This window comes from Sparus aurata, chromosome 23, assembly GCF_900880675.1.
Source record: "Sparus aurata chromosome 23, fSpaAur1.1, whole genome shotgun sequence".
NCBI lineage: Eukaryota > Metazoa > Chordata > Actinopteri > Spariformes > Sparidae > Sparus > Sparus aurata.
Window position 1 is genome coordinate 11189128 of NC_044209.1, and position 24226 is coordinate 11213353.

Consider the following 24226-nt stretch of genomic DNA (forward strand, 5'->3'; position numbering starts at 1 on the left):
AAAATTCCCTGAATACTAAAAGTTATATCACCGCTCATTGCACACAGCTTGGTTTTTAAAAGTGAAATAGTGTGAGTCCTTTTTTTTATATATATATATATATTCCTCTCCTCCCTGCTGGTATCTTTATGCTCGAATCGTTTTCTCCCACTCTCAAATGGCTCTGTGCTTTCTTGTTGCTTCACCTCCGTCTCTCTGCTGCTACACGAGAAGCGGGATTGCCTCTAAACAGTAACACTCCCGAATGTGTTGGCACGCACACGCGTTTCATCGGCTGCACCTGATAGTGATCATTCAGAAAAACATTAGATGCTTGAAAGTATACAAACTCACTCTCTCTCTCTTTCTCCGTGTCTCTCTCTCTCTGTCACACACACACACACACACACACACAAAGCTTAGCTCGCCATGTCAGTTACCAAATTAGGAAATAATATGCAAGGACGCACAAACATCATGTTCTACTCGGCTGGAAACGCACACACACACACACACACACACACACACACACACACACACACACACACACAGGTGGTTGTTTCTTCCAGGCTACCAGACATATTTGGTTGTTGCAATAAACTGTAACATCTGATATAGTGATGTATAAGTCAACTGCAGTCTGAATTTCTGGTTTTACACCACAGGTTGTAGCACCAGCCCCGCATTCAAGTGCAGTCAATCCGCCGACTTTGGTGTGCTCGTGATCTTTTAAGCTGTAATGCGGGTAACGAGCAACACGGACGCTTCAAAGAAAGATCGGGGGTTTAAACGACACGTTGATAGCCGTTTGAAGTCTTGAGGCTTTATACTACAAAGTGATTTCGTCTCAGACTTGATGCTGCACCAGTACATTCCCTAATCTTGGTCACTCCACTCGGACAGCAACTAACGTTTTCCACCTCATACCCAATTGTAGATCAGACGTGAGCAAAATTATATGTATAGGGGCAATTGATAAAAATAATAATGCTCTGTGGATCTGCTGGTTCTGAAAGCATACTAGTGAGGCTCCGGGCAGGCAGTTGTGCTGTTTTTGATCTGCTGAGGACCCAGTTGCTCATCATCAGGATGGGAATCAGAGCCACAGGTCGGTGGTCGTCAAGACCAGACACAGCAGAATTTTGGGTACAGGGAAGATGGTGGCTGTCTTTAAAGGTATGAGGTGTGGAAATATCAAAGTCCGTTTAGCTTTCAAGCAGCATTCTCAACATTTCCCCCTTGTTATCTAAAAAGAGGAAGCTGAATAAAAGGTTTGATTTAAAATTAGTCTGCGGTACGTTTTCATTTTATCGGCATGATGCTATGGCACGTACTTAAGTTAAGGACGTTGGAATTTAATAGATTTCCATCTTTCTCCGTTCAAGCAGTAGTCAAACATTGTCGGCCGTGATTTTGAAAGAGGGACTTTAGTAAAAGACAATCGTGTTTGAAAAAACCTGCATATATGAACTCAGTTTGGCGTGAAAAGGCACGGATTCAAATCGACTGGCATTCTACTGGATTCAAAACGGAAGCTAGGAATAGTCTGTAACTTTACATAACAGATCCTGTGTGAAAGCCCTGTGCTGAAGCGCCACCGGGGCCGGTACATCTTCGACATGGTTTATAGCTGCAAATTTATGGTTCACGCAAAATCGGTCAGTGTAATTATAAAGTGGGCCATTAACAGTGAGATTTTGTTCCACGTGAGTCAAAACACTGCAGCGGGCTGTTGTTGGCCCAGAACATGAGCTGACCACTGTAAAACTGAGACTTGGCTCTCCATCAGCTGCAAGGGTGCTGATCTGTTGCTGATCGCAAAAAGACAAAAGTCTCTTTGAGCAATTACTGCAGCATGACAAATTGTAACCTTTTTTTTTTTTCTATACATGGTGTTCCTCTGATTATCTCTCAGACTACAGACACTGACAATTCATTTCATCGGCCTTAACATCGCTGTGCCGCGGCGTGCATTGATGGCGATTTGGATAAACTCTTTCACGGCACTCGGGATTAGATATTTATGAATGTATAAGTCTACATTTTGTTTACTTTTTCATTCCGTTTATTGCTCCCTGCATCAGCGGCTGATGAAGTGGAGGATAACAGGCCAATATTGACTTGCAGTATCGCTGTCCTGAGCCGGGCTGACAGATGACGCTCCTATCGACACACACCAGCCTCGGCACGCATCCTCCTTCCGTCTCTCTCTCTCTCTCTCTCTCTCTCGCTCGCTCACACACACCCACACAAACACACACATCGGCGCTTGGTCCGCCGCTCTCTGATCTGTTCGTTAGCGCGGCGCCTCGTTAGGTCTGCGCCTGACGCTCCAGCTCGCCAAAAGGAGGAGGTCTGTCTGGTGTCCATCGCCATTCCGACACAAGGCCGCCAACTGGAACAAACCAGATCAGAGCTCGGTGCGTGGGAGGCCTGTCACACACACTCATGTTAGCGCTCCTCTGCCTGCAGTGCACACACACACACAAACACACACACACACACACACACACACACACACACACACACACACACACACACAAGATGGGATCTCCTATCAGAGTGCTGTTCGACACACAGTCGCACACATGGAGACTCGAATGCCGACTACCGCACATGCTCGTGACAACTGTCCTCCTGCTGCATTATGCATCAACACCCGCAGACGCACGCTACACACACTTTCCCACTGCGGAGGGCCGACCAATCTTCATTCGGGGTTTAGGTGAGGCATCAAACCCTTTAAACCGACTGAACGGACGTCGCTCCAGAAAGTTTGGCGCCTTCAATCTGCCTCTAAACGGCTGGTGGTAAACAGATGATGCTGCTCCCCAATTAGCCGACTGCAAGCTGCACACATTTAGCACCGGAGGTCTAGCGCTTCACACCGAGAGGGGCTTTAACTTACACCAAAATCCATTCACTCACTCTCTCCCACAGCTCTAAGACTGTCGAGAGAATAAGCGAGCGGACGATCTTACATCAAAAGGAATGTAGCATTCTTTCCTTAATAGCCGCCATATTTTAATGGGTGCCCGGGCAAAGGAGTGAATTAATAAACAGTACATGAGTGAGTCACCGTCTTGCAGACATGGGATGCCTCGCGACTGCACTCAATTCGCGTCGGAGCGCTCTTGTCTGCCTGTTCTTCAGTCGTGTCTCCAGCTTCAGAGAGCGAGGAAGTGTTCACGGCAGAATCTTGATATTTACTACTCGCACATCGATTTAAAAAAACTTTGCCGGAGTTATAAAATGATACAGTAAGCTTAACTCCATTGATCCCCAGCTGGGAATTAGATCGTTACAGCAGCACAGAGAGAGAGGGAGAGCACTGCGCCTGTGAACAAAGAGCAAAAGGTACCACTAATGCATCACAGATCGCGGCAGCTCTTCACGCGACTTCATTTCCCACGGGTTTCCCGCCGGGATTTTGTAGCTGACGTTGTTCCCAAGTTACACGTCAGCAACCTCTGACCTGCACATTTATCACAGAAATGAGAGGTAGCAGCGCACGCTGGACTGATTACCCTGCTACAGGGCATAGACGTGTGGATGCAGACGCAAAATTCTAATCCACTTAATAAGCAGATTTTTGAGCACTTAATCTTTCCTGTCATGTCTTCTCAAGTCTACCTCTGATATTCCCGCACAGAATCGGATTTAGAAATTACATTTCCTTTATTGCATTTCTTCCCCGCACAATTAAAGTGTCGCTGAGCGTAACAATTATATTAAAAGGTACCCTGCCGCCGAACTTGTGTAAACACGAATCGGTGCTCGCTCAGAGACGAGGAGCGCAGCGAACCCACTCTTTGCAGGAGCGGAATTCGAGTCGCTTTGTTGTTTTATAAAAGGATTCCTGAAGTGTTGGATGTCTTAGATTTACCACATTACATGCACAAGTTTGGGAAGTTCTTTTTAAAGTGATCTTGTGCGATGACCTGTTCTGCAGCGTTCTCGACTCCATCGCTCGTTTTTTCATAATTGTGTTGGACAGTCAGCGGCATTATGGGGTCTTGGCTAATTGCTGGCTCTGTATTCAGTTTAACAAGCGTTTCGCTGTGTGACGTATGGCTCTCTCCTCTCCAGACAAGTATATAACAGCACCATTATATAGCCACTCCAGCTAAAATCAGGCTGTTTAACACACACCAGGCTGCCTGCACTTGAGCTGGGTCAGCTGCTTCACGATGCCCTTTCTTCACCAGCAGAGATAGTGTGTATGTCTGTGTGTGTGCGTGTGTGTGTGTGTGTGTGTGTGTGTGTGTTCATTTGTTTGAACTGGGATAATAGAGGTCCATTAGAAGGCAGACAGGGGGCAAGGGAGAGCCACGTTCCTTTATTACAGCCTAATGGACATTAAACAGAAGTCTACCACACACACACACACACGCACACACACTCACACAATAACAAACACACACAGCTTATAAGAAATGCTTTTGATGAGGCATCCATTCCTCCAAGAGACAATTAATGATCATCTGAACTGTCTGTGAAAGATTAATCCATCCACATCGACCCACTGACTGTGTGCGATAGTGTGTGTGTGCGATAGTGTGTGTGTGTGTGTGCGTAACCTCTAAGACTTGAGACAAACAATTCCACGAAAACAACAGATCACTTAGAAGGAGGACAGTTCATTGGTTTTGGTTTAATCACACTGACATGGAGCAGTCTATTTCCTGGTTTAGAACAAATCAAGCGTTCACTCCACTGTCTTTGAATTATCGGCTCCCCGCCTATTCCCACTCGATGCCCCACTGACAGACTGAACACACCGATCAGCCGGTGTTTTCGCAACCACGTCCGTGATGGGGTCGTGACTGTATAGTTGTGACTTGACGATACTACAGAATCCAAAGGCGCAGTTTCAGAATGAGGGCTGTTCCCTGTTTTTACATGGATTGAAAAAAATTAATGGAAAATAAACGGAAATTGCACTTTCTATAATATGGGGCCTATAATATACAGCATAGTTCAATGTAAAAATGACCCCAAATTAATATACTGTGGCACAAGTAGAGGTCACACCATGGGAACAGCACCTGAGTAAAAGTCTTAAAGTTCCACATATAATCTTTTGGAGTCTCTCGGGTTTGCCTTACAGGTTTCTCGCTTGCTTTGTCGACATGTTAATCAGAAGATCTGTCGGGTCACTAGATGTTCCTGTTTTTTGTAAAATGACAAACAATGACAAATCTATGCACTTGGGTAAACACTACCATCGTCGTGACCTCTTGATCCGCATTATGAATGCGTGTCAGTATACAGAACTTTGACACTGAAGGTGCAACCCACGCTGCGACTGAGGGAAACATTGTAATTGAACACACTCCTGTACTGTACCCTCGTAAACTCTCTCCTGGTGTGTGACTCACACTGCAGCTGCAAAGTGTCCCAATTAGGATTTGCTTTTGTACCAATGCGCAGTGTGAAATGTTTCTTCAGGCAGGAGAGCTACTGAACAAGATCTTCGGTTACTGCAGCAGGGAAGGAGCGACTCGAGTCAAAAAACGAGAGAGAAAAAAGCAAAACGCTTGGCATGCATATTCAATCGAGCAGACATTCGTGCGACTTTGTTGTTGAGTTCACTGTCAGTTCAGTGCGGTGTGGGTCACATCCACCAGCGGATACGAAGTCACCCAAAAAAAACAAAAAATATGATACGATATGAGCAGTGATCGGGCGCAGAGCACGGACGGCAGGTCAACTTAGTCTGCCCATTGTTTTTTTCCTTTACTCCTTCTCTCCTGTTCTTGGTGTTGGGTGGCACCCAATCTCCGACCGCGACTGTTTCAAAGTGAGGCAGAGTGAGTCGCCTCAACTGCTCTGTGTGGACTCAACAGTAAACACCTCGCTGCCCTTTTTAGCCGCTGCCAAAGCTCTTCTATTATTCTTTTAAATGTTACCAGGACACACGGCCTCTATGATACACCTCTCTCTCATACACACACACACACTGAAATGCACCCACCGCCTTCGTTTACCCTTTACTCCCCCTCCCCCTCGTTCACACACACCCTTGCAATAACACAATCATAAATAATACAGTTATTGACTCAGCACTGTAAACGTGGACGCTCCACTCCGCGTTGTAGATAGTCACCCCCCCCCACCCACCCAAAAAGCTCCAATGTGCAGCAGTGCTATCCTGTTGCCTAGTAACCAGGTAGAGTTTCTAGTAAGAGCCTATTCGCTGAGAGAATCCCACTGTCCTAGACTTCTCTCTCACCTACTCTCTCCGGCTCTTACGCACACACACGCTCAAATTGCAACACGCAGTTTGCAATCGAGTTTCCGTCGAAACGCCCGCACGTGCGCTCTAAAATCAATCCGCCGCTTTTCTTCGCCATCAACCTTTCAATCACCACGCCGCCGTTTAAAAAAAACTAGGTTGCCGTAACTCTTTTTTCTTCTTCGCATCACACTTACCTACACACCTATGCACCCTCACCCTCCTTCACACGCACACACACATATGCACGCACACACACACACACACACAAACAGTCGCTGTCGCCCGTTTTCACAGACAAAGCGGAGACACATGCTGCGGAGCCGAGAGAGGACCGAAAGTGGAGAGAGCTGCAATTTTCAGGTCTCCCCGGAGATGCAGTTAAGTATCAGGCTGTAGCCATTATACACTACTGCTGTAAAAGCATCTCTTACTTACACACGAAAACACAGACACACACACACACAGATGGGAGTGTGAAGGCATCGACTGGCTCAAAAAGGAGCAAAGAAAAACCAAACAAGGTCACATTTATTGCACCTCGTCATACTTAAAGAATAAATTTACTACTAAGAAATGAACTCTATATTTATATTTTTTCCAAAACTAAATGAACAAGCTGTTCTCAGTGGAAAATAAGGTCCCGAGAACACTGTTTGAAGCTAGGAAGGTGGCAGGGTCCGCCACACACAAAGGAAGAAGGAACAGCATGAAATGGTGTTGTCCCTTAAGGTCAGTTTGTTGGAGATGGGAGAAACCTCAGGGAGGGGCACGGAGGAGGGGTCCCTCTCCCAGGACGGACACAAGTGCAATAGATGTCGCATGTACGAAACCCAACACCAAAATCACAGTTTACATACTGCATTATTAGAATATCTGACACAATATATAATATATGTGAAGTTTGTGGATCAAGGAGGACAAAGAGAGTCTTTAAAAAAAAAGAAAAAGAAATATTAACCCACGCAACACCAGAGAGCGAGGCTCTTCCCTTTCCGGGCGTATTCAGACAACGTGGAGTGCAGCGGAGACGGTAACCAAGAGAGACATTTCTTTGTTCGCATTAAGGGCGGCCTGGGCTGACACAAAGTTACATACATGCTGAAATATTGCAGTGATGTTATCTGCATCCATCTCTCTCCTCTCTCTCTCACACACACACACACACACACACACACACACACACACTGTGCTGTGCTGTCCGCATCGCCATGACAACCCGCTGCTAGATGCTGATGGATTTCCCAGATCTTTCATTTATTCATCTTTCGCCTGCAATACTCTTTCATACTACCACACACATGTGCATCCTCGCGCATGTGTGCACCCAGGCATGCTCGCCGCGACACGCGCGCGAGCCCTCGATCGCTGATTTTGATCATCAAAGCCAAAATCTGAGAACAGAAAAGGTGCGATCGTGTTTTCGTTGCCTCCAAGACACAGCCTCGCGAAATGAAAGGCTGCCCATACAAAGTAGGCCATTCCAAATTGTGTGTCTCCGTCTCTCCTTCCTGTGTGTGTGTGCACTGCTGTCATTCCAGTCATCTTTCAGACAGTAATGTGATCAGCAGCAATGTGAGGGGCTGCTGTGTTATTCATGTGGAGCTCGACTGTGGGGAAACGGCTCAGAACAGCGGGCGCATGCATGCAGTACAAAAAAAACACACACCAAAAACAGCGAAAAAAGAAGAAGGGGTTGGGGGGGGGGGTTGGCTCATTAGGAACAGCAGCGCAGCTACTAAACAGCAAACGCAACACGGCAGTATGACCCAGAAACATAACTAAGCATTGGGATGATGAGCAAGGCGCTTCGGCCGCGACTGGGAGTGTCCGCTGACGAGCACGATGCAGGGGCCCCTAAGGAGCCTGAAGCTGACCTGGAGGACCCCACACACACACACACACACACACACAGCTCCTCCTCCAGAAAAAGAAATACATTATCACCTTATCGCCCTTTATTTCTCGCTTCTCGAGAGTGTGTGGTCGGAGATGCACCACGAAGGACAGCGGTCCCTCAGTTTTCAATTACACCTGCTGAGTCTCCATCAGTCCAACCATCCTGTTTTTTTTTTTATAGCCGGGATAAATCTGCTTTTACTGAACTCCATTCCCCTTCCAGCTCAACATCCTGCACCATCACACACACCATCACACACACACACACACACACTCACACACTCACGCCTGTAAATCAATACAGCCTTAGGAGTCAGTCCGTTCACGTCAAATGCTGAGACACCGAGCGGAATGACGAGTGTGGAATTATTTCAGTAGGTACTCTTGTTATGAAAAAAAAACGAAGCATCCCTATGCCGAGTGCGTGTGCATGCAAATGCATATTTTATACTGCAGCGCTGAAAAAAAAACACAAAAAAAAAACATGCATAACTGATCCCTGCCTCCACAGAGCAACATCAAAAATAGAAAATAAAAAAAAATCACATCATAATAAAGTGCTTTGGTGCATCTGCAGTCAGGGCTCATGCGCTCGGTTTGGCGGCGAGAAGAGACAAAAGAACAACAGAGGAGAAGGAAAGGAGAAACAAAGAAAGAGCACACATTATTCAGCCACAGCTTTTTTTGGAGAGACACAGGACCAGGGTGGGGGTGGTGGAGGAAGGGAGGCTGGGTTTGAGAGCGAGTGCCTTAAAGGACGAGAAAGCCACTGCATCTTCACTGCAGCAGCCGTCAGCTAGCTAGATAAAGACAGGAAGAAGAGCACAACAGAAGGTGGCCAGCGGCGGAGAGCTACGTGCTCTTCGACGCTCACACTTGTGATTGGCTGAGCGGTGTGTCCGATTGTCGGGCGGGAGCGCGCCGTGCAGAAGAGATCGGAATAAAATGACCAATTTCTGTCCTGTTCCTGTTTTCGTCTCGTGCAGCTCTCCTCTTCCATCATCCCTCACTCTGTCCTCCTCCTTATCCCTTTCATCCTTTCCTCCTCTCCCTTTTTCTTGACTTTCAACTTCCACCTTTTTTCAACATCCTGCTCCTCTACCTCCTGTCCTCACTCTTTGACCTCCCCCGTCTGTTTTCTATCTCAGACTTCATTTGCTTCCTCTTTTCCTCCATTTTTTGACTTTTGTTTTCCTTTGGTGTCATCCATCCGTTCATGTCTCTCTTGGTCTTCTCTCCTAAATCGTCTGTCTCATCTGTCCTCTCTTTTCAGCGAACCTACCACCTGCTGCACTCACTCACACACACACACACACACACGCGCAGACACACTCGTTTCCCGTCGTCATTCCAACTCTAACATGAGTTTTGACTGCATCACATTTGCCGTATGGATTTCCACGGTGAGAGTGACAGAGCAGGTTTCGGGTGGGGGGAGCTGATCCGTGGAAACGCAGACTTCTAGACCATCATCAACAGGATGCGTAGCCATGGCAACAGCTGCCGAAAAAGCCCTCCCATGGTAAAGGCGGGCCAATCAGCGTGGCACTGCCACTACAGGGAACTTGACAGACAGCTCTCTGAGTGAAAAGAAAGCTGGTCAGACAGATCTCAGATAGTGTACATATGATTCTCTCTATATCTGCAGAAAGAACAAATAAATAAAAAAAAGAACTGGCACATAAAAGCAGTTTTACACTGTGAAATGGCTATTCTTTTGTCTGATCAGGCCACTTGTCGTCACTAGCAGGTGGAAAGGAGCGTCTGGCAGCTGTCACCTCTGTGACACATGTCTGTCCACAGCTCCCCCCACCCCCGGGCCAACTGTGCAGTAAGCGGTGACAAGGATCGCCGTGCACGAACACATTCACAACATCTTTAAACACCAATAAAACCCCAGGACCTCCACAGAAATGACCTGTTTTACTGCGTTTAGACAGCAGAGAGATGTTCAAGAACTCAATAGTCCACTTCTTAGCAGATTAACCCCCGTGACCCTGAACACCAGCAAGCCAACTGCTTCACTCAGATTGACCTGTAACCTTTGACACGACCGACTCATCAGTATGCGCTGATGAAACATAACCTGGTCGGCCGGTGCGAAGCTCTGTGATGTCGACACAGTGTCTTTTTTTATGCGTCCCACAGTTTTTCACATTTTCACCCCCAAGCCCGGAGTTTGATAAATAATACTTTCACGTCCGTACGATCAATACAGCATAGCAGATGGCTCCGGCCAAGTAGGGCTGCCCAATACGGTGAAATAAATCATACTGCGCTTATTTTGTAATGATTCTCATCAGCGGTAATGATTGCTTTTACATCAAGGATTGCATTTACACAGGAAAAACATTCAAAATCAGGACGGTTTGAAATTTGTTGGAGTCTGTTCAGAACAAACATGCTTTTATCCACCTGGAGATCAAGATCTGTAGGTCAGGACAGCTCTGCAGCTCAGCAGCGCGTCATTAGAATGCTGTTTTCTCACACATTTGACCTTTATCAAAACTGCAGCGTCTGCAGTTTGGATATTAAATTGCACTGTCTGTAATATATTACAATTTTAACTACATTTTGATGAATTGTGAAGATGTTATATTAGCATTTTTACTAGCATTAGCCAAAGCTCAACCACTGGCTGTCTGCATTGCTGGTAAGTGCGGTCCAAATTTGAACGGTACCCAACCCTAAACTCGAGGTAACTTATAACATCCCATCACACCATAGCCTGTTGTTTTTATGTGGTGGGTGGATCTCGTTATCTTTGGATGAGAGCCGTGACGATTAGTCCATTCATTGATTAGTCAAAGAAAATAACATGATTATTATTGATTTATCATTTCAGTCTGTTTTTTAAGCAAAAACATTCAATATTTGCAGGTTACAGCTAATCACATGTAATAATCTGCTGCTTGTTTTGTTGTCATTTATCTGCTTAATGAAGAGATTGTCGTTTGGATAAAAGAAACAAATTAAAGATAACAGTTTGGGTTTTCGAAAATTGGGATGAGCATTTGATTTGACATTTTATAGATTAAACAATAAATCTATTGTGATTATGATGTCACATTGATCAATACTGAAAATAATCATTACTTGCGGCCCTTCTTGGACAGCGTCCAGCCAGCTGTTTCCACTGTTTCCTGTCTTTATGCTAAGCTAAGCTAACCAGCTGCTGGCTGTAGCCTCATATTTACAGACACAGTCGTGTCTATCTTTACATGTAACTCACAGCTGGACAGCAAATAAGTGTATTGCTCAAAATGTTGAACCATGGATTCAATCTTTGTGTCTCTGAACAAAAGCATCTGCTAAATTAGTGAAAAGTAACCCAAGACCAGCCACGGCAGGACAATCTCAGTGTTTCTGCCCAAAACTATGGTGGTATCCATAATTCTTAAGACAGTAGCGACCATCTTGCCAGCAGCACAACTACACAAAAATCCAAACACACACACACACACACACACACACACACACTGAAGTGCTTTGTGGAGTCAGACATTCAGAGCCTGATGAGGGAGAGGGTCACTGCCTAAATACACGGTCTGAGTGAATGCGCGCAAACACACACGTACTGTTGAGCACACGCATACGTGCTCTGGCATGTGCACGCACACCCAACGTTTACACACACTAAAGTCGGTGCTATTAGTTCCAGATCATTTTGCGACGCAGCCTGTAAACAGTGAGCCTGGGGATAAACAAAGATCCTACTGTACTGGAAGTAATCCCACAGCACACACAACTTAACACCCCATGGACACACACACCTTCCCAACCACAAACAGACACACACACACACACACACACACACACAGAAAAATGCCCAAACTAGTTTGCATGCATGCATGAAAATGAACATTAAAAAACACCTGGAGGGCCAACAAACATTATTAAACTGAAATGCATATTTGTAGACTCATTATGTGCCTTCATACTGCATTTCAGAACAACAATAATGATCCACACACATACGACTGGGAATCATTTGAAATGTCACTGTAATAGGTTAATGGTGTTGGTACCAGTGCAGGACTGTTTGATCACTTATGATAACCAAAATCATGATGTAAACATGATTTCTAATGCTTTTGCTTTTGTGAAAATAAATAAATAAATAAATTATAAATCTGAACAAGCATTCAATGACATCTGAGCTGCTTGACAGCTTTCAGTAATATGTGCTATAGCTGCACACAAACATGAACAGGCCTATCAAATTACCGTAATTTCCGGTATATAAGCCGCTACTTTTTTCCCACACTTTGAACCCTGCGGCCTATAATATGATGCGGCTAATCTATAGCTTTTTACAGGGTAACGGCCTCCAGGGGGTGCTCTAGCAGGAAGCACAAGAGCGAGACAGACAGGTGGAAGAGATAATGCGCAGAGGAAGACGCTAGTTTGTGTTTTGAACAGTCATTTTGCGCATCATGCACACACCCTCATCATGGAAAACACACGAAGAAATGCATATGATGGAGCTTTTAAGTTAAAGGCAATCGATCTGGCTGTCGAAGAAGGAAATAGAGCTGCTGCACGTAAGCTTGGCATCAATCGATGGTGAGAGACGTTGGAGACGGCAGCGTGAAGAACTGACTCAATGCAAAAAGACAACAAAAGCTTTCAGAGGTAATTAAAGCAGATGGCCCGAACTTGAAAACGTTCTTGAAGACTGGGTGAACACACAGAGAGCAGACGTGGACACCTGCGGCTTATAGACAAGTGCGGCCTATATGTACACATTTTTTTTTCGGTACTATAAACTTTTGAGAGGTACCCATAACACATAATGTGTTCAATTTTCTAATCTCTCTGTGTTTCCTAAAGTGATGTTAATATGTTGTAATGTCAAACTTTCCTACTTTAATAAATGGAAGTGATCTGAACAATATTTTGCAATTTTGCCAGCTTTACTTCATGTTGATATTCAGGATTTTTACAGATTTTGCATACTTTATTAAAGATAAATTAAGTTTTAATCAAAACAAGCGTAAACAGAATGAAAACGATGATTCAATGACAGTTCCTGACCATTATAGCGGTCGGCTGATATCCAACCGTTTTATTAGTCAGATATCTATATATCGGCACAGATATATCGGTATTGGCGTATGTGCAAAAAACAAAATGTGTAAATCAGCCATTATATCGATATCTGATTTTTGTACGAAAAATCGAGAAGAAGTCAGGTTCTATTAAACGGTGAATTCATAATTCTTGGGGCAGTTACGGCTCAGAAAGTACAGCAGGTTGTCCACTAATTGGCGGGGGTTGGTGGATCATTCCCTGGCTCCAGTCTGCAAGGGCAAAATACTGATTCCCAAATTGCTCCTGATGGCTGTCCCACTGGTGTGCGAGCTGAGCATGGTAAGTGTTTTAATTGCTCCATAAAATCCAGAACTATATACTGAACGTGTCCATTTTTGTATTAGTATGGTATTGTTGTTGTAATGTTGACTCCATTTTGGCTCGTGTGGTGCATTTAACACCAGCAGAGAAAGCATTTGTGCAAGAGACAGCCGTTAACTGATTAATTTCTCTACAGCTGCAGACATGTGGGTTAATGCACAGCTGGTTTTTGTTGTCATATTTAACAGGATTGATAATATTAGTGTGCCGCATCTGGCGCCTTTCGTAATGCAGCGCTGAAAATGACATCCCTTAAAGTTTGGTCTTGCGTTATGAAACACTCTGCAGAGTTAGCCTGAGTGCACATATACTGTACGGGTGCATGCACAAAGAAAGACACAATCGAACACACTGGGCAGGGACTTTATACGTCAGAGAGACAGGATCCCTCTGTCTCTGCAGTAATACACACCCTCCTGACCCCCAATCTGTTGTGATCATGAGCGCAGGCCAAATAAAATGAGTCACCGAACACACACACACACACACACGGGCAGACGCACTGCTCAATATAAATACAGCGAGACGAACACCGAGACAGGCAGAGAGGGAGAAATGCACAGAAGCCTGTCTGTGTGCTTACACAAACACACAAACACACACACACACACACACACACACACACACACAGACACACACACACCTCAGGATGCCTGTCTGAGTGGCAGCAGGAGAACGACACAACCTGCTGACATCAAGGCTACCTCTATTCATCTCTCACACCGCAGTGATGAAGTCATCTTAAGACATAAATACACACACTAAGAGAAAGAGCTGTTTCGAGATGGCATCACTGTGGGAGTTGGAGGAAGTGGACAATTCAAACGTCCTGCCCCGACGACTGGGCTTATTATAGGTCATTTTTATCACTGCTGCACCGGCCGTTGTCGAGGAAGGCCGCTCAGCAAACAGCGAGGCCTCTTATCATCTTGAAGCCAACGCTTATCCCAGACTGCACTTTAATGAGCTCCTTCACGTTGGAGATTTAAAGTCAGATTGGTTTGTCTCCAGTATCAGATGGCTGTAAATCTGTCTCCAGCTTCAAACAGCTGACTTAAAGTCCGACCTGCCAAAACTCGGAACGGCTGGACAGCAAATAAGGGTTCAATGAATTCTAGCAAATGCCCTGCTCTGTGTGTGTGCAAGTCTCATCTGTATTGATTTAAAAGGGAAGTACAAGAGGCCCATTCACCATGTTTAGAGTATAGGATGACTAATGGAGACAGATAGCGTGATGAATCCACTCATCTGTAATGGATTAACCTCGTCTGGCCCCCGAATCTGATCTAATCAGCAGTCTGAATCAGCTTGTTATTCTGTCGCGCCATCTCACCAGCGACTCCTAAATATTCAGTCTTGTGACAGCGTCGCAGGAGGTGTTAGCAAGGAAAAGTCGATGCAGGTATAATAGACTGCACTCTATTATCTACTGGATGGAGTTCTGCTTAGGATGTGGCACGCTGTAGCGTGTGGACCACTGACTGCTTTAAATTACTGTCAAACAAGCAGCAAATTGGTTTTCTATTCATTTCAGCAGACTTCACAAGCGAACTATTATATTTCAGTATGAATTATTCTGCAGAATACTTGAGCTATTGATGTTTTGGGTTTTTTTGTCTGGAAAAGGTAGTAAAATTGTGAAAAATGGCCATAAAAAGTTTCTGTAGTTCGATTGACATCTTCAAACACAAAGAGACAGAATTCTAAATCTTATCAGACAAACTAAAGCTATAAATCTACACATTTGAGAGAGCTGAAACCACTTTATCTATTTGTATGTGTATTTGCATTTTTACTAGCCAATCAAATATTCAACTAGAATGGTACTCAGTAGAGTGCATACCTCCGCCAAGGCCCATCAGTCAGTCCCCTTTAGCACTCACTCATAGGCATCATAATGTCAAACTGCTATTTACTCACAAATTGTTGATCATTTGAATTCATTGTTGAACATTCTACTCAAATTCTTACGTATTGCCCCTTTAAACCTTAATTTAGACACATACTGTACACAGACTCGCCATTTCAAGGTGGCAGTAGCAGTAAATCAGAAAAATTAAGACATTATTGTGCCTGACTCTGTGTGTGTGTAGGTCAGCCGCAGCCCCACCATGGTAAAACAGACACAGTAGCTCTAAGTGGCAGAGGAGAGGCGCCTTAAGCGGGCTCAAGGATTTGTTTGTAGCATCATGCAGACACCTAGGTCACATCGCACGAGAAAAAGTTTTCAGAAAATTGCATTTCAATTGATTTGAACACATAAAGAACTTGACAGAGAAGCTACAGAATAATATAAAAACCCTAAAAATGGACCCGCACTTTCACACATCATTGTAGAGTAATCACTTGCCTGAGACCCCAAGTCAGCTCTATTCTTTGATTTGCGGGGTTTGTTTTTATGTTTCAGTCTCCCGTTCTTCATCTTTGTGTCGCTTGTTAACAGCCAAACACATAAAACACTCTTACAAACTATGATTTATGTGACAAACAAGGAACACAGGCGTCTCCAGCACTGAAAAAGACTGCTCATCAGCTGACAGTGTCAGATCTTGAATGCATCAACAGCAAAGTATCCTGACATGGACCCACAGATACAAAGACCATCACTGAAATCATTAGATATCACCAGCCTGTGTGTCTTTTTTAAAATGAAAAACCAATAAAACAAAAAAAATCCATGCCAGTTTTATCACTGGACAGTATTGTATATGGAAAATAAAGAGCTTCAGTAGCTCACCACTGCAGCTTGAGCACAGACCTTTCATTGCACAAGAGCAGGTCAGTTGATCAATGATGACGAGTATAATAAACATGATGAATGAGAAATGCTGCTCTTACACAATTATGTAGCTTCCAAAAAACAGATTAGATGTTTTTTTCCTGCAGAGAGGTAGAGGAATCTGGATTTTATACACCAGTTATTGGTCAGTTTGATCTCTGGTTAATCCGAGTAATGCGCAACTGTAAAAAAAGATTAGTTTTTCAAGAAACGAAAAAAATAGGTAACTTTATCTCTTTGTCTCTCCTCTCCAGACTAACACTTTATCCGATGCAATGCGTGACGTTGTGTGGTCGAGTGGCAGCGCATTTACGCTGCGAATAATATTTACATAGCCCACTGTGGACCACCAACCCAGCGGTGCTTACACAGAGGGTCCTGCACACACGCTCACACACTGACAGACACTGAGGAATTATCTGTCCACAGAGAGTGGCTCTTCTAACATAACCTGACCAAGCATGTGATAAGGTGTGTACCTTCTTCATTAGCCGTGCTATCTTGGTACAAACAGTCCTCGCTGTCGCCCAACAGTAACACATCTTGCACCGGTGGCACTGAGCTGGAAATCGCGAGTATGATGAGGACACATGTGCTGACCTGTGGGAGCATCTGCTTCGTGGCTGTACATCTCAGCAGCCACTGCAGTATTATCCATGCAGCGGTGCTGAGAACAAAACTGATATAACGAAATGCAACATTAACATCTGCCAGACAGCATGCTGCCAGGCCATATGTCCTGTGTGTTTAAGCCCGCATGCCCAACTGGATAAGGCCGGAGCGTTTCTGTCCTCATCTCCTGGCTCCATTCATATATATTCTCGAAGGATATGCAGCATAATATATTTAATCAACCCTTCAATCCTCTGCTCTGGAACAATACCAAAGGTGAAAACAAGCTCAAAAAAGGCAATTCAGGAGTTTGGTGTCCAATCTTTGAAATATCTAAAAACACCCTCAGTTCTTGCATGAGAAGAGACAGACCTGGCCAAAGTCCCCGCCACTTTATGCTACATTCATTTAAAAACGGCCAACAAGATGTGCATTTGTATGGCATCCAAAATGCCTGCACAAGTCTGCCAATTCGATTCCCTTTAAATTATTTCTTTCCTAACTTGGATGCAACTGCTCACACTGCAGGAGCAGCCACCTCGGATTGTGTAATATTTTTAATTTCACCAAGTACCCCCACTCTGTCCGAGAGCACAACATGCCTTTCATTACGGCTGGGTTCTTCAGTGACTGCGCTGAGCGGTGCGGATACAACACTGTGATATGTGTGTGATATTAATCCCCAAAGAGAAGTTCCCCTTTGAAAACAGAGACCTTGGAGCCAGTAGGACATGCTTGTTACTCCTCTGGAACACTTTGTGGGGAAGATGATTGGTTGAATTGGCAGTTTGCCTCCAGGTCCAACTGTTTTAAGAGGGTTTCTCTTTAAGGACAACAATCCAACAGCGTCCTCTGTGGCGCTGGAGGAATCTTTTGTGATGATGTCATTAGGATTACTTTGGTTCAGAGGTTTCAAAAATGTTAGACAGAAAATCTGCATTATGAACTGGGGTTGTGGGGCAGGGAAGGTTTACTAAAAGATGCCGTTCAGTTCATTTGTCATGGAGCTTCACCAATATATCAGCAAATATTAGCCTATCACAGATTGAGCTCTATCTACAATATCGAAAGTAAATTTTTTTACCTCTCAGTGTTCATCGCGGTTGCACTTCAAGAAAAAAGAAAAGAATCTAAGGGTGAGAATCCTAGAGTAACACACGATAAGATACGATACGATACGATACGATAAGATACGACACGACACGATACGTTGCCCATGGTAACGATTGTATCAGGATACAGCATTTCTGTGAATATCAATACATTGCAAGATCAATTTCTAAGGATACATCACAATGTCTATCTAACTTAAGGATACAAAATACCCCTAAAAAGGCAAAGTGCAGGTATTAAGCACAGAATTTGACACTAACTGAGATGAAACAATGTACAAAAAGTCTGCGCTTAGTGCATCTTCATCACACACACGTACTGCAACTTGCACATGCACATATAGGCCATCATTTCTAATGTGTTGCATGTTTTAATGATATTTGGCACCACTAGCGATAATTATTTCAAGAGGAAGTGATATATTGCAGTATCGATATTTTATTACACTACTATATCTGTGTAAATTTGCAATGATATTGTAAGGTGTTTCTATTAAAATATCAGCTGTTACAGTATTGATAACAGATTTTTTTTTTTCCATAACTGAATAAACAAGCTGTTCTCAAAGAAAAATAAGGTCTCCAGAACACTGTTTGAAGCTGGAAAGGTGGCCAGTCAGTTTGTTTATTCAGTTTATTCAGTCATGAAAAACAAGAGAGTTTCTTTTTTTAGTTTGTTCCCCTTTACAACTGGCTGCAATCCCTTTACAACTTCATGCGAGGGAAATAGTAAATCACTAGCAATAATGTTGGAAGAAAAAATGTTCCTGGTCCCTGTTTTTCCAGCTACCACTAGCAATATTAAATTAATCTCAGTCCGTAAGACTATTTCTTTATGCATGCCTTTTAAGTCACAGGTCTCCCACTAATCTCCTCCAGCTCATTCCCCTCTTCATCCAATCACAACCCGTCACGCTGCCTCCTAACCAATCATTTGTAAGCTGTCGACCTCTGAAACTGTTTTTCTTGCTTTGCTGTCATTCAGTTACCATCGTCACCTCCTCAGCCTTAGATGCCTGCCACCTCCAGCCAACCCTCTGGTCAGAAGTTTCTCTCGCATGAAGTTGTCCCACATCGAGCTCCACTCCTCCTCACCACCACCGGTGTACGGCCTCATGTGGGTACCCTACTTCATATTGGAAGCGCTTAATTCGTCGGACTGATTACTTTCTTCCGCGTCAAAGTCTACTCCTTCTGTTCACAACAAATTTAGGCCACAAACACGTTCCAACGATGTCCCAACGAACACTGCTTCACATATCAATCCTTGATACAAACAGGTTCTTATAAGCTATACGGCGTCACATCCATATTCACTCCCTGTGGTGAGGAGGGTCATTAATGAGAGTCGGCGGTCGCCCACTGACCCGTTCAGACAGCCCATCGATGTGGGTTCTGACCCGTCTGTCTGAGTGAGGTATGAATCATCAACTCGCCTCCCCGGAGCTGTCAATCTTTTTGTGAGGGAAGGGGGAGAGGTAAATATATCTTTAGGTGCGGCCTTGCAGCTCGGCACTCAAGCAACAACCGGCGCACATCCAACTGTTTATCAACTTGTCTGCAGTATCTCTCTCCTCTTCGACTTAAAACACCTTGTCAGGATTCATCTCCAAAACGATACACTTCCACCTCCAGGCTGCCATAGACACGTACAAACACACAGGATACCAAAACATCGTGAAGGGCTGCTGAGAAATCATCCGTGAATTGCAGCCAGTCAGACGGCATCTATGGCAGCTATAACCTTCCCACCACACTAGAAGATAAATGAAGTGTGCGAGGAGACAGAAGAAAGTTTGCGCTCATAATTTCTCCTCCTTTATAATCTCAGCACCCTGCAGATTAGATTCCAGGTGCACAGAAATGTACTTAGCAAATAAAAATGACTCCAACCCTGAATTTGTTCTTCTGCACCACCCACCTCCCCGCATCAGGGATGAAAAAAAAAAACATTGCAGCGGTTCATCTTCAAGTTCCTTTCGCAGCGCTCGGATTTGGATGCACATTATGTTCTTCTTTGTCTGCGCTCCAGTGTGTTAAAACATCCCACAGATGAAAATTATCCAGGCAGGATGTTCAGCCGAGGGGTAATAATAGATGCTAAAACAGACATGAGCGGCTAAAAACTGATTTCATTTGGACTATTTGGCGTCCTTGCATTAAACTGAAATGAATGTTTTGTTTTGTTTTTTTATTTAAAGCACAAAATGGCTGCCAGATAATGTAAGCAGAGGGATGCTGTGATGTCAAAGATTGTATTTAACCTGTGCTGTTACAAGTGATTAATGATGTGTATCCTCACAGGGCAACTTACTCCGAATTGATCCCAAAACAACCCAGCACTTCAAACCTACACTCAGGATGAAGTCTGGGTAGAGTATGTCGAAATAAGAGAGGACACGGAATCATTGCGGAGCTAAATTGACGACATCTGACATGCATTCATGCTGTAATCAGTGAAGGGATGTTGACCAAACGTGACCTGAAAAGAGCACGATTCCCTGCGGACTCTGAAAACGTCAATATGGACAAAGAGATCTCACTCTGTTCTTTTCGCTTACATTAACGACGAGGATGCCTCAATGCAAACATGTGCTGTATAAGAAAAAATTACTTTTGGGAGATTTGTCTCTTGGCTGGAGGCGGACAAAAAATACACAGTTTATAGTCACAGACGTGGTCAAATTTGGACAAATTAAGCACATTTTGCTTAAAAGGTACAGTGTGTAAGATTTACAGGGTTTTACCGGCGGAAATGTGATACCGATGGTTATGTTTTCATTAGTGTGTAATCACCTGAAACTAAGTGCTGTTTTAATTACCTTAGAATGAGCCCTTTATATCTACAGAGGGAGCAGGTTCTTGGCCATGTAGCACTGCCAAACCAGGCAAAGCGTGTTTTTTTAGCATTTTTAGCAGCCACCGTAGCGGCTGATTTGGTTGTTTGATAAATTTCATCCTGAAAGTATTCATCCTTACCAAATGCAGCTACTCAAGTTATCTAGTGAAAGTTTTCTTTTAGATATTGCAGAAAATACAGCAATGCATTTGTTTTTTCCAACATGCAGCCCTGCTGTAGTGTGTATCTGAATGCACTCTTGACATCCTGAAAGCTCCATTAGTGGCCCCCCTGGAGGTGACACCACCTCTTTAACTCAGGCGCGCCGCTGTGGTTTGAATGACAACAGGATTGGTAACTAATAGCTTCTTTTGGTCATACAGAAAAAAACTTTAGACCAGTACACAAAGTAGAAACATAAACCATCCAAATCTCAAGCCAGAGGAAGGAGAGAAACTTGGTAAAGGTAACGTTTCCCGATGAAGATGAGCTCAAGACAACTGCAGTAACATCAGTAAGTCTTACACATACTGCCACACACTTCATCACTCACCCCACACGCCCAAACAACAGGATCCTGGGAGGTTTAACCCCAGTGGTCGGACAAATGACCTGTCAAGTCTCGCCAGTGTGGAGCCAGCTACTGGTGCTTGTTTAGTCTCGAAGGAGCAAGCAAAATGGTCCGTTTATATGCTAGCATAAGGCTTTCAGTAAGCTGCAACAGCTGACTACGCCATCATGCGAATCACATACCTTTTAATCGAGAGATGCGTCTGAGCTTGGCAACAATCACACGTGAGGGAAATAACAGGACATATTTGGTCTTACCAGACAAGTGTGACCCTGAGTTAGGTTTTCCAGCATGTGAAAGGATATGGGTTACAGACGAAGCGAAGACACCAGTTGCGAGGCCTTGTTGTTTGCTTTAAGCAGAAGAAGGCCACGGGGGCCAGGGCCGGCCATGGCTGCTGCTCCTCTTCCTCAGAGACACAGTCTGGATCGCGAATAGGAGCCGTGATGCGAACTCCAAGTGTCGGTCCAACTTCCACTTCCAGCTCCGGCTCTTGGTCCTCATGCTCCTGAACGTCAGGACTCCAGTCTCCTCCGTCACCGCTGCCTCTCCTCCTCCTCTCCACCTCTTCCTCTTCCTCCCCATCGTGGCCTCCTCCTCCTCCTCCTCCTACGGGGTCAACATCGTGACCCGGGGCGTCCTTCCTGTAGGGCGTCGGTATAGCCAGCCTCACCTCCTCCTGCACCTCCTCCGGCTGCTCCTGCCCCTCCGGGCACTCGGCGTACTGAAAGCGCGCTCTCCCCTCGCCATCAGTCATGATAGAGCATCAGGCAGAGCCACTCTGGAGGGGAGGTCAGAGGGAGAAAGGTTAGAGAGAGGTGGAGAGTGGGAGGGTTCGAAATATGGAGGACGGTGTGACGGTACGTAGGAGAGAGCAAAGATGCAGAAAGAAAAAAAAAAGGGAGAGGGCGAAGGGAGACGGATCAACTCGGCAAAGAGCAACCTGGATACAAATCACACGAGGAGCCAAATAAACACTCAGACTGCTTCCTCCTCCGATGCCTCAGCCGCAGAAGTGCTTGCCTCCAAATCAATCTAGGCACAGATTTTCAATATTCGTTTACTAACCTGGCAACACTTGAGGCTCGGTGTCAGTTCAAACACTTCCTCTCGCCACGAAAACATCAGCCATCACTACACAGTGTGATGTCACAAAACTAAGAATCTACGCTGGAAAATCAGATGAATGTTTCCATTTCACTCAATAGATACATAGTGCATTAATACTTGCATCAAACTCAATATTTTGCGCAGGAGAGGGACTATTGTTTGCTCTTGCAGTGACTCCTTATACTCATAAACGTGCACACTGCCATAAGGTGATAAACTGAATGAGTATGAGCTTTGTGAGATTATGGGAATGGTGGTTCTTTTCTCATATTGTTTTTTTTTTTTTTTTTTTCACTCCGTCTCCTCGCTCTTCCTGTTGCTATGTGATTGAACAGATGGACTGCTCTGTCTCTGGTCTACTGGAGGTTTTTTAGCCCACACCACGCAATGGTGGGCAGGGAATGCGCAAAAAGAAGAGAAGAGAAAAAAACCGCACACACAGCACACACACACACAATAAAATGCCACATTAATCCTGATTATTGTAATGAGTAGAATAAACATGGAGATGGATCATAATCCAGCTAACAGACTTTTCTCTTATAAGGGCTTCTTTTTTTTTCTTTTTTCTTATTTAATGGGCTTTGTTGTCCATCGTTAGTGTATGAGGAAAAAAAAAAAGCGCAACTCACGGTCGAGGCTCTCCTGAGGACAAAAAACATGTTCTCATCATAAAAAGTACTCATATTTCATACGGTATACAAAGCGCCCGAGGGAACGGAGCGCCCATCACCTGTGTTTGTTTGCTTTTGTTTAAAAGTGGACTAAATCCTGCATGAGAGGCAAACACAACAACTTTATTCTTTTTTAAAAAATACCTTATCGAGACGGAATCGGAAGTTCCCATAAGCATGATCCGTGACTTTCAGTGTTTCTAGCGCACCCAGCCTTTCTTCTCAGCAACCCGGAGCCTTCCTCTCCTTTCTTCCTTCTCTCTCCTCTCCAAGAAAAAAAAAAAAGAAGGAGAAAAAAAAAAGGAAAAACCTCCTTACTTCTGCTGTTTATCACAGATGAAAAGGTAATCCGAGGTGTGAGGGGGTTGGAAATCACAGGAAGTCACCAAAAAGAATCACTTGAAGCGGTCTTCGTTTAACAAACATCCATCCATATCCGTGCGTGATCCACCCCGTCCGTCCATCCTCGCCGAGGTGTCGGTTTTACGCAGCGTGGAGCGGGAGATGCGCGCTGGAGGGTCGGGGCCGTGCGAGTCCGCCGTGCTTCAGAGCGGCTCCGTGGATGATCTGACACTAAAGGGGGGGGGGGGAGACAGAGAGAAAAAAAAAAAACTTGGCTGAAGCACCCGGGAGCCCTGACACGTGACGTGATGCCCGGCTATAGGGACGTAGCGCACGGTGGGAGACACAGACATGCGCGCGCGGAAAAAGAAAAAGCCACGGAGAGCCGGGCTGAGCGCGCACGTCCCGCGATGTTTCATGCATCAGCACTGCATGTCAGAGCTGGATAATGGAAACGGTATGAATCATATATAAGCCCAGACCATGCGTGAGTGTATGTAGGCGACAAAAAGCAAGGAAGCACAATTATTATTATTATTATTATCGCTATTATTATTATTATTATTATTATTATTATTATTATCATTATCATTAATATCGCTATTATTATTGTTATTATTATTATTAGTCGTAGTATTATTATATTCCTTAATATG

General features: G+C 44.5%; 1 protein-coding gene across 4 annotated transcripts in view; it reads right to left on the bottom strand.

The window, feature by feature from the left end:
- Positions 1-23933, bottom strand: part of cacna1ha (calcium channel, voltage-dependent, T type, alpha 1H subunit a) — a 126039-nt gene extending 102106 nt beyond the window's left edge. For 2 of the 4 annotated variants that reach the window (XM_030406834.1, XM_030406837.1), the window contains exons 1-2: positions 23373-23539; positions 21750-22225 (exon numbers count right to left, since the gene is read on the bottom strand). In XM_030406834.1, coding sequence (XP_030262694.1) covers positions 21750-22201 — 452 coding nt within the window. In that variant the 5' untranslated portion in view covers positions 22202-22225; positions 23373-23539. The other 2 variants (XM_030406835.1, XM_030406836.1) reach the window with 2 other exon arrangements.
- Positions 23934-24226: the final 293 nt, after the last annotated feature.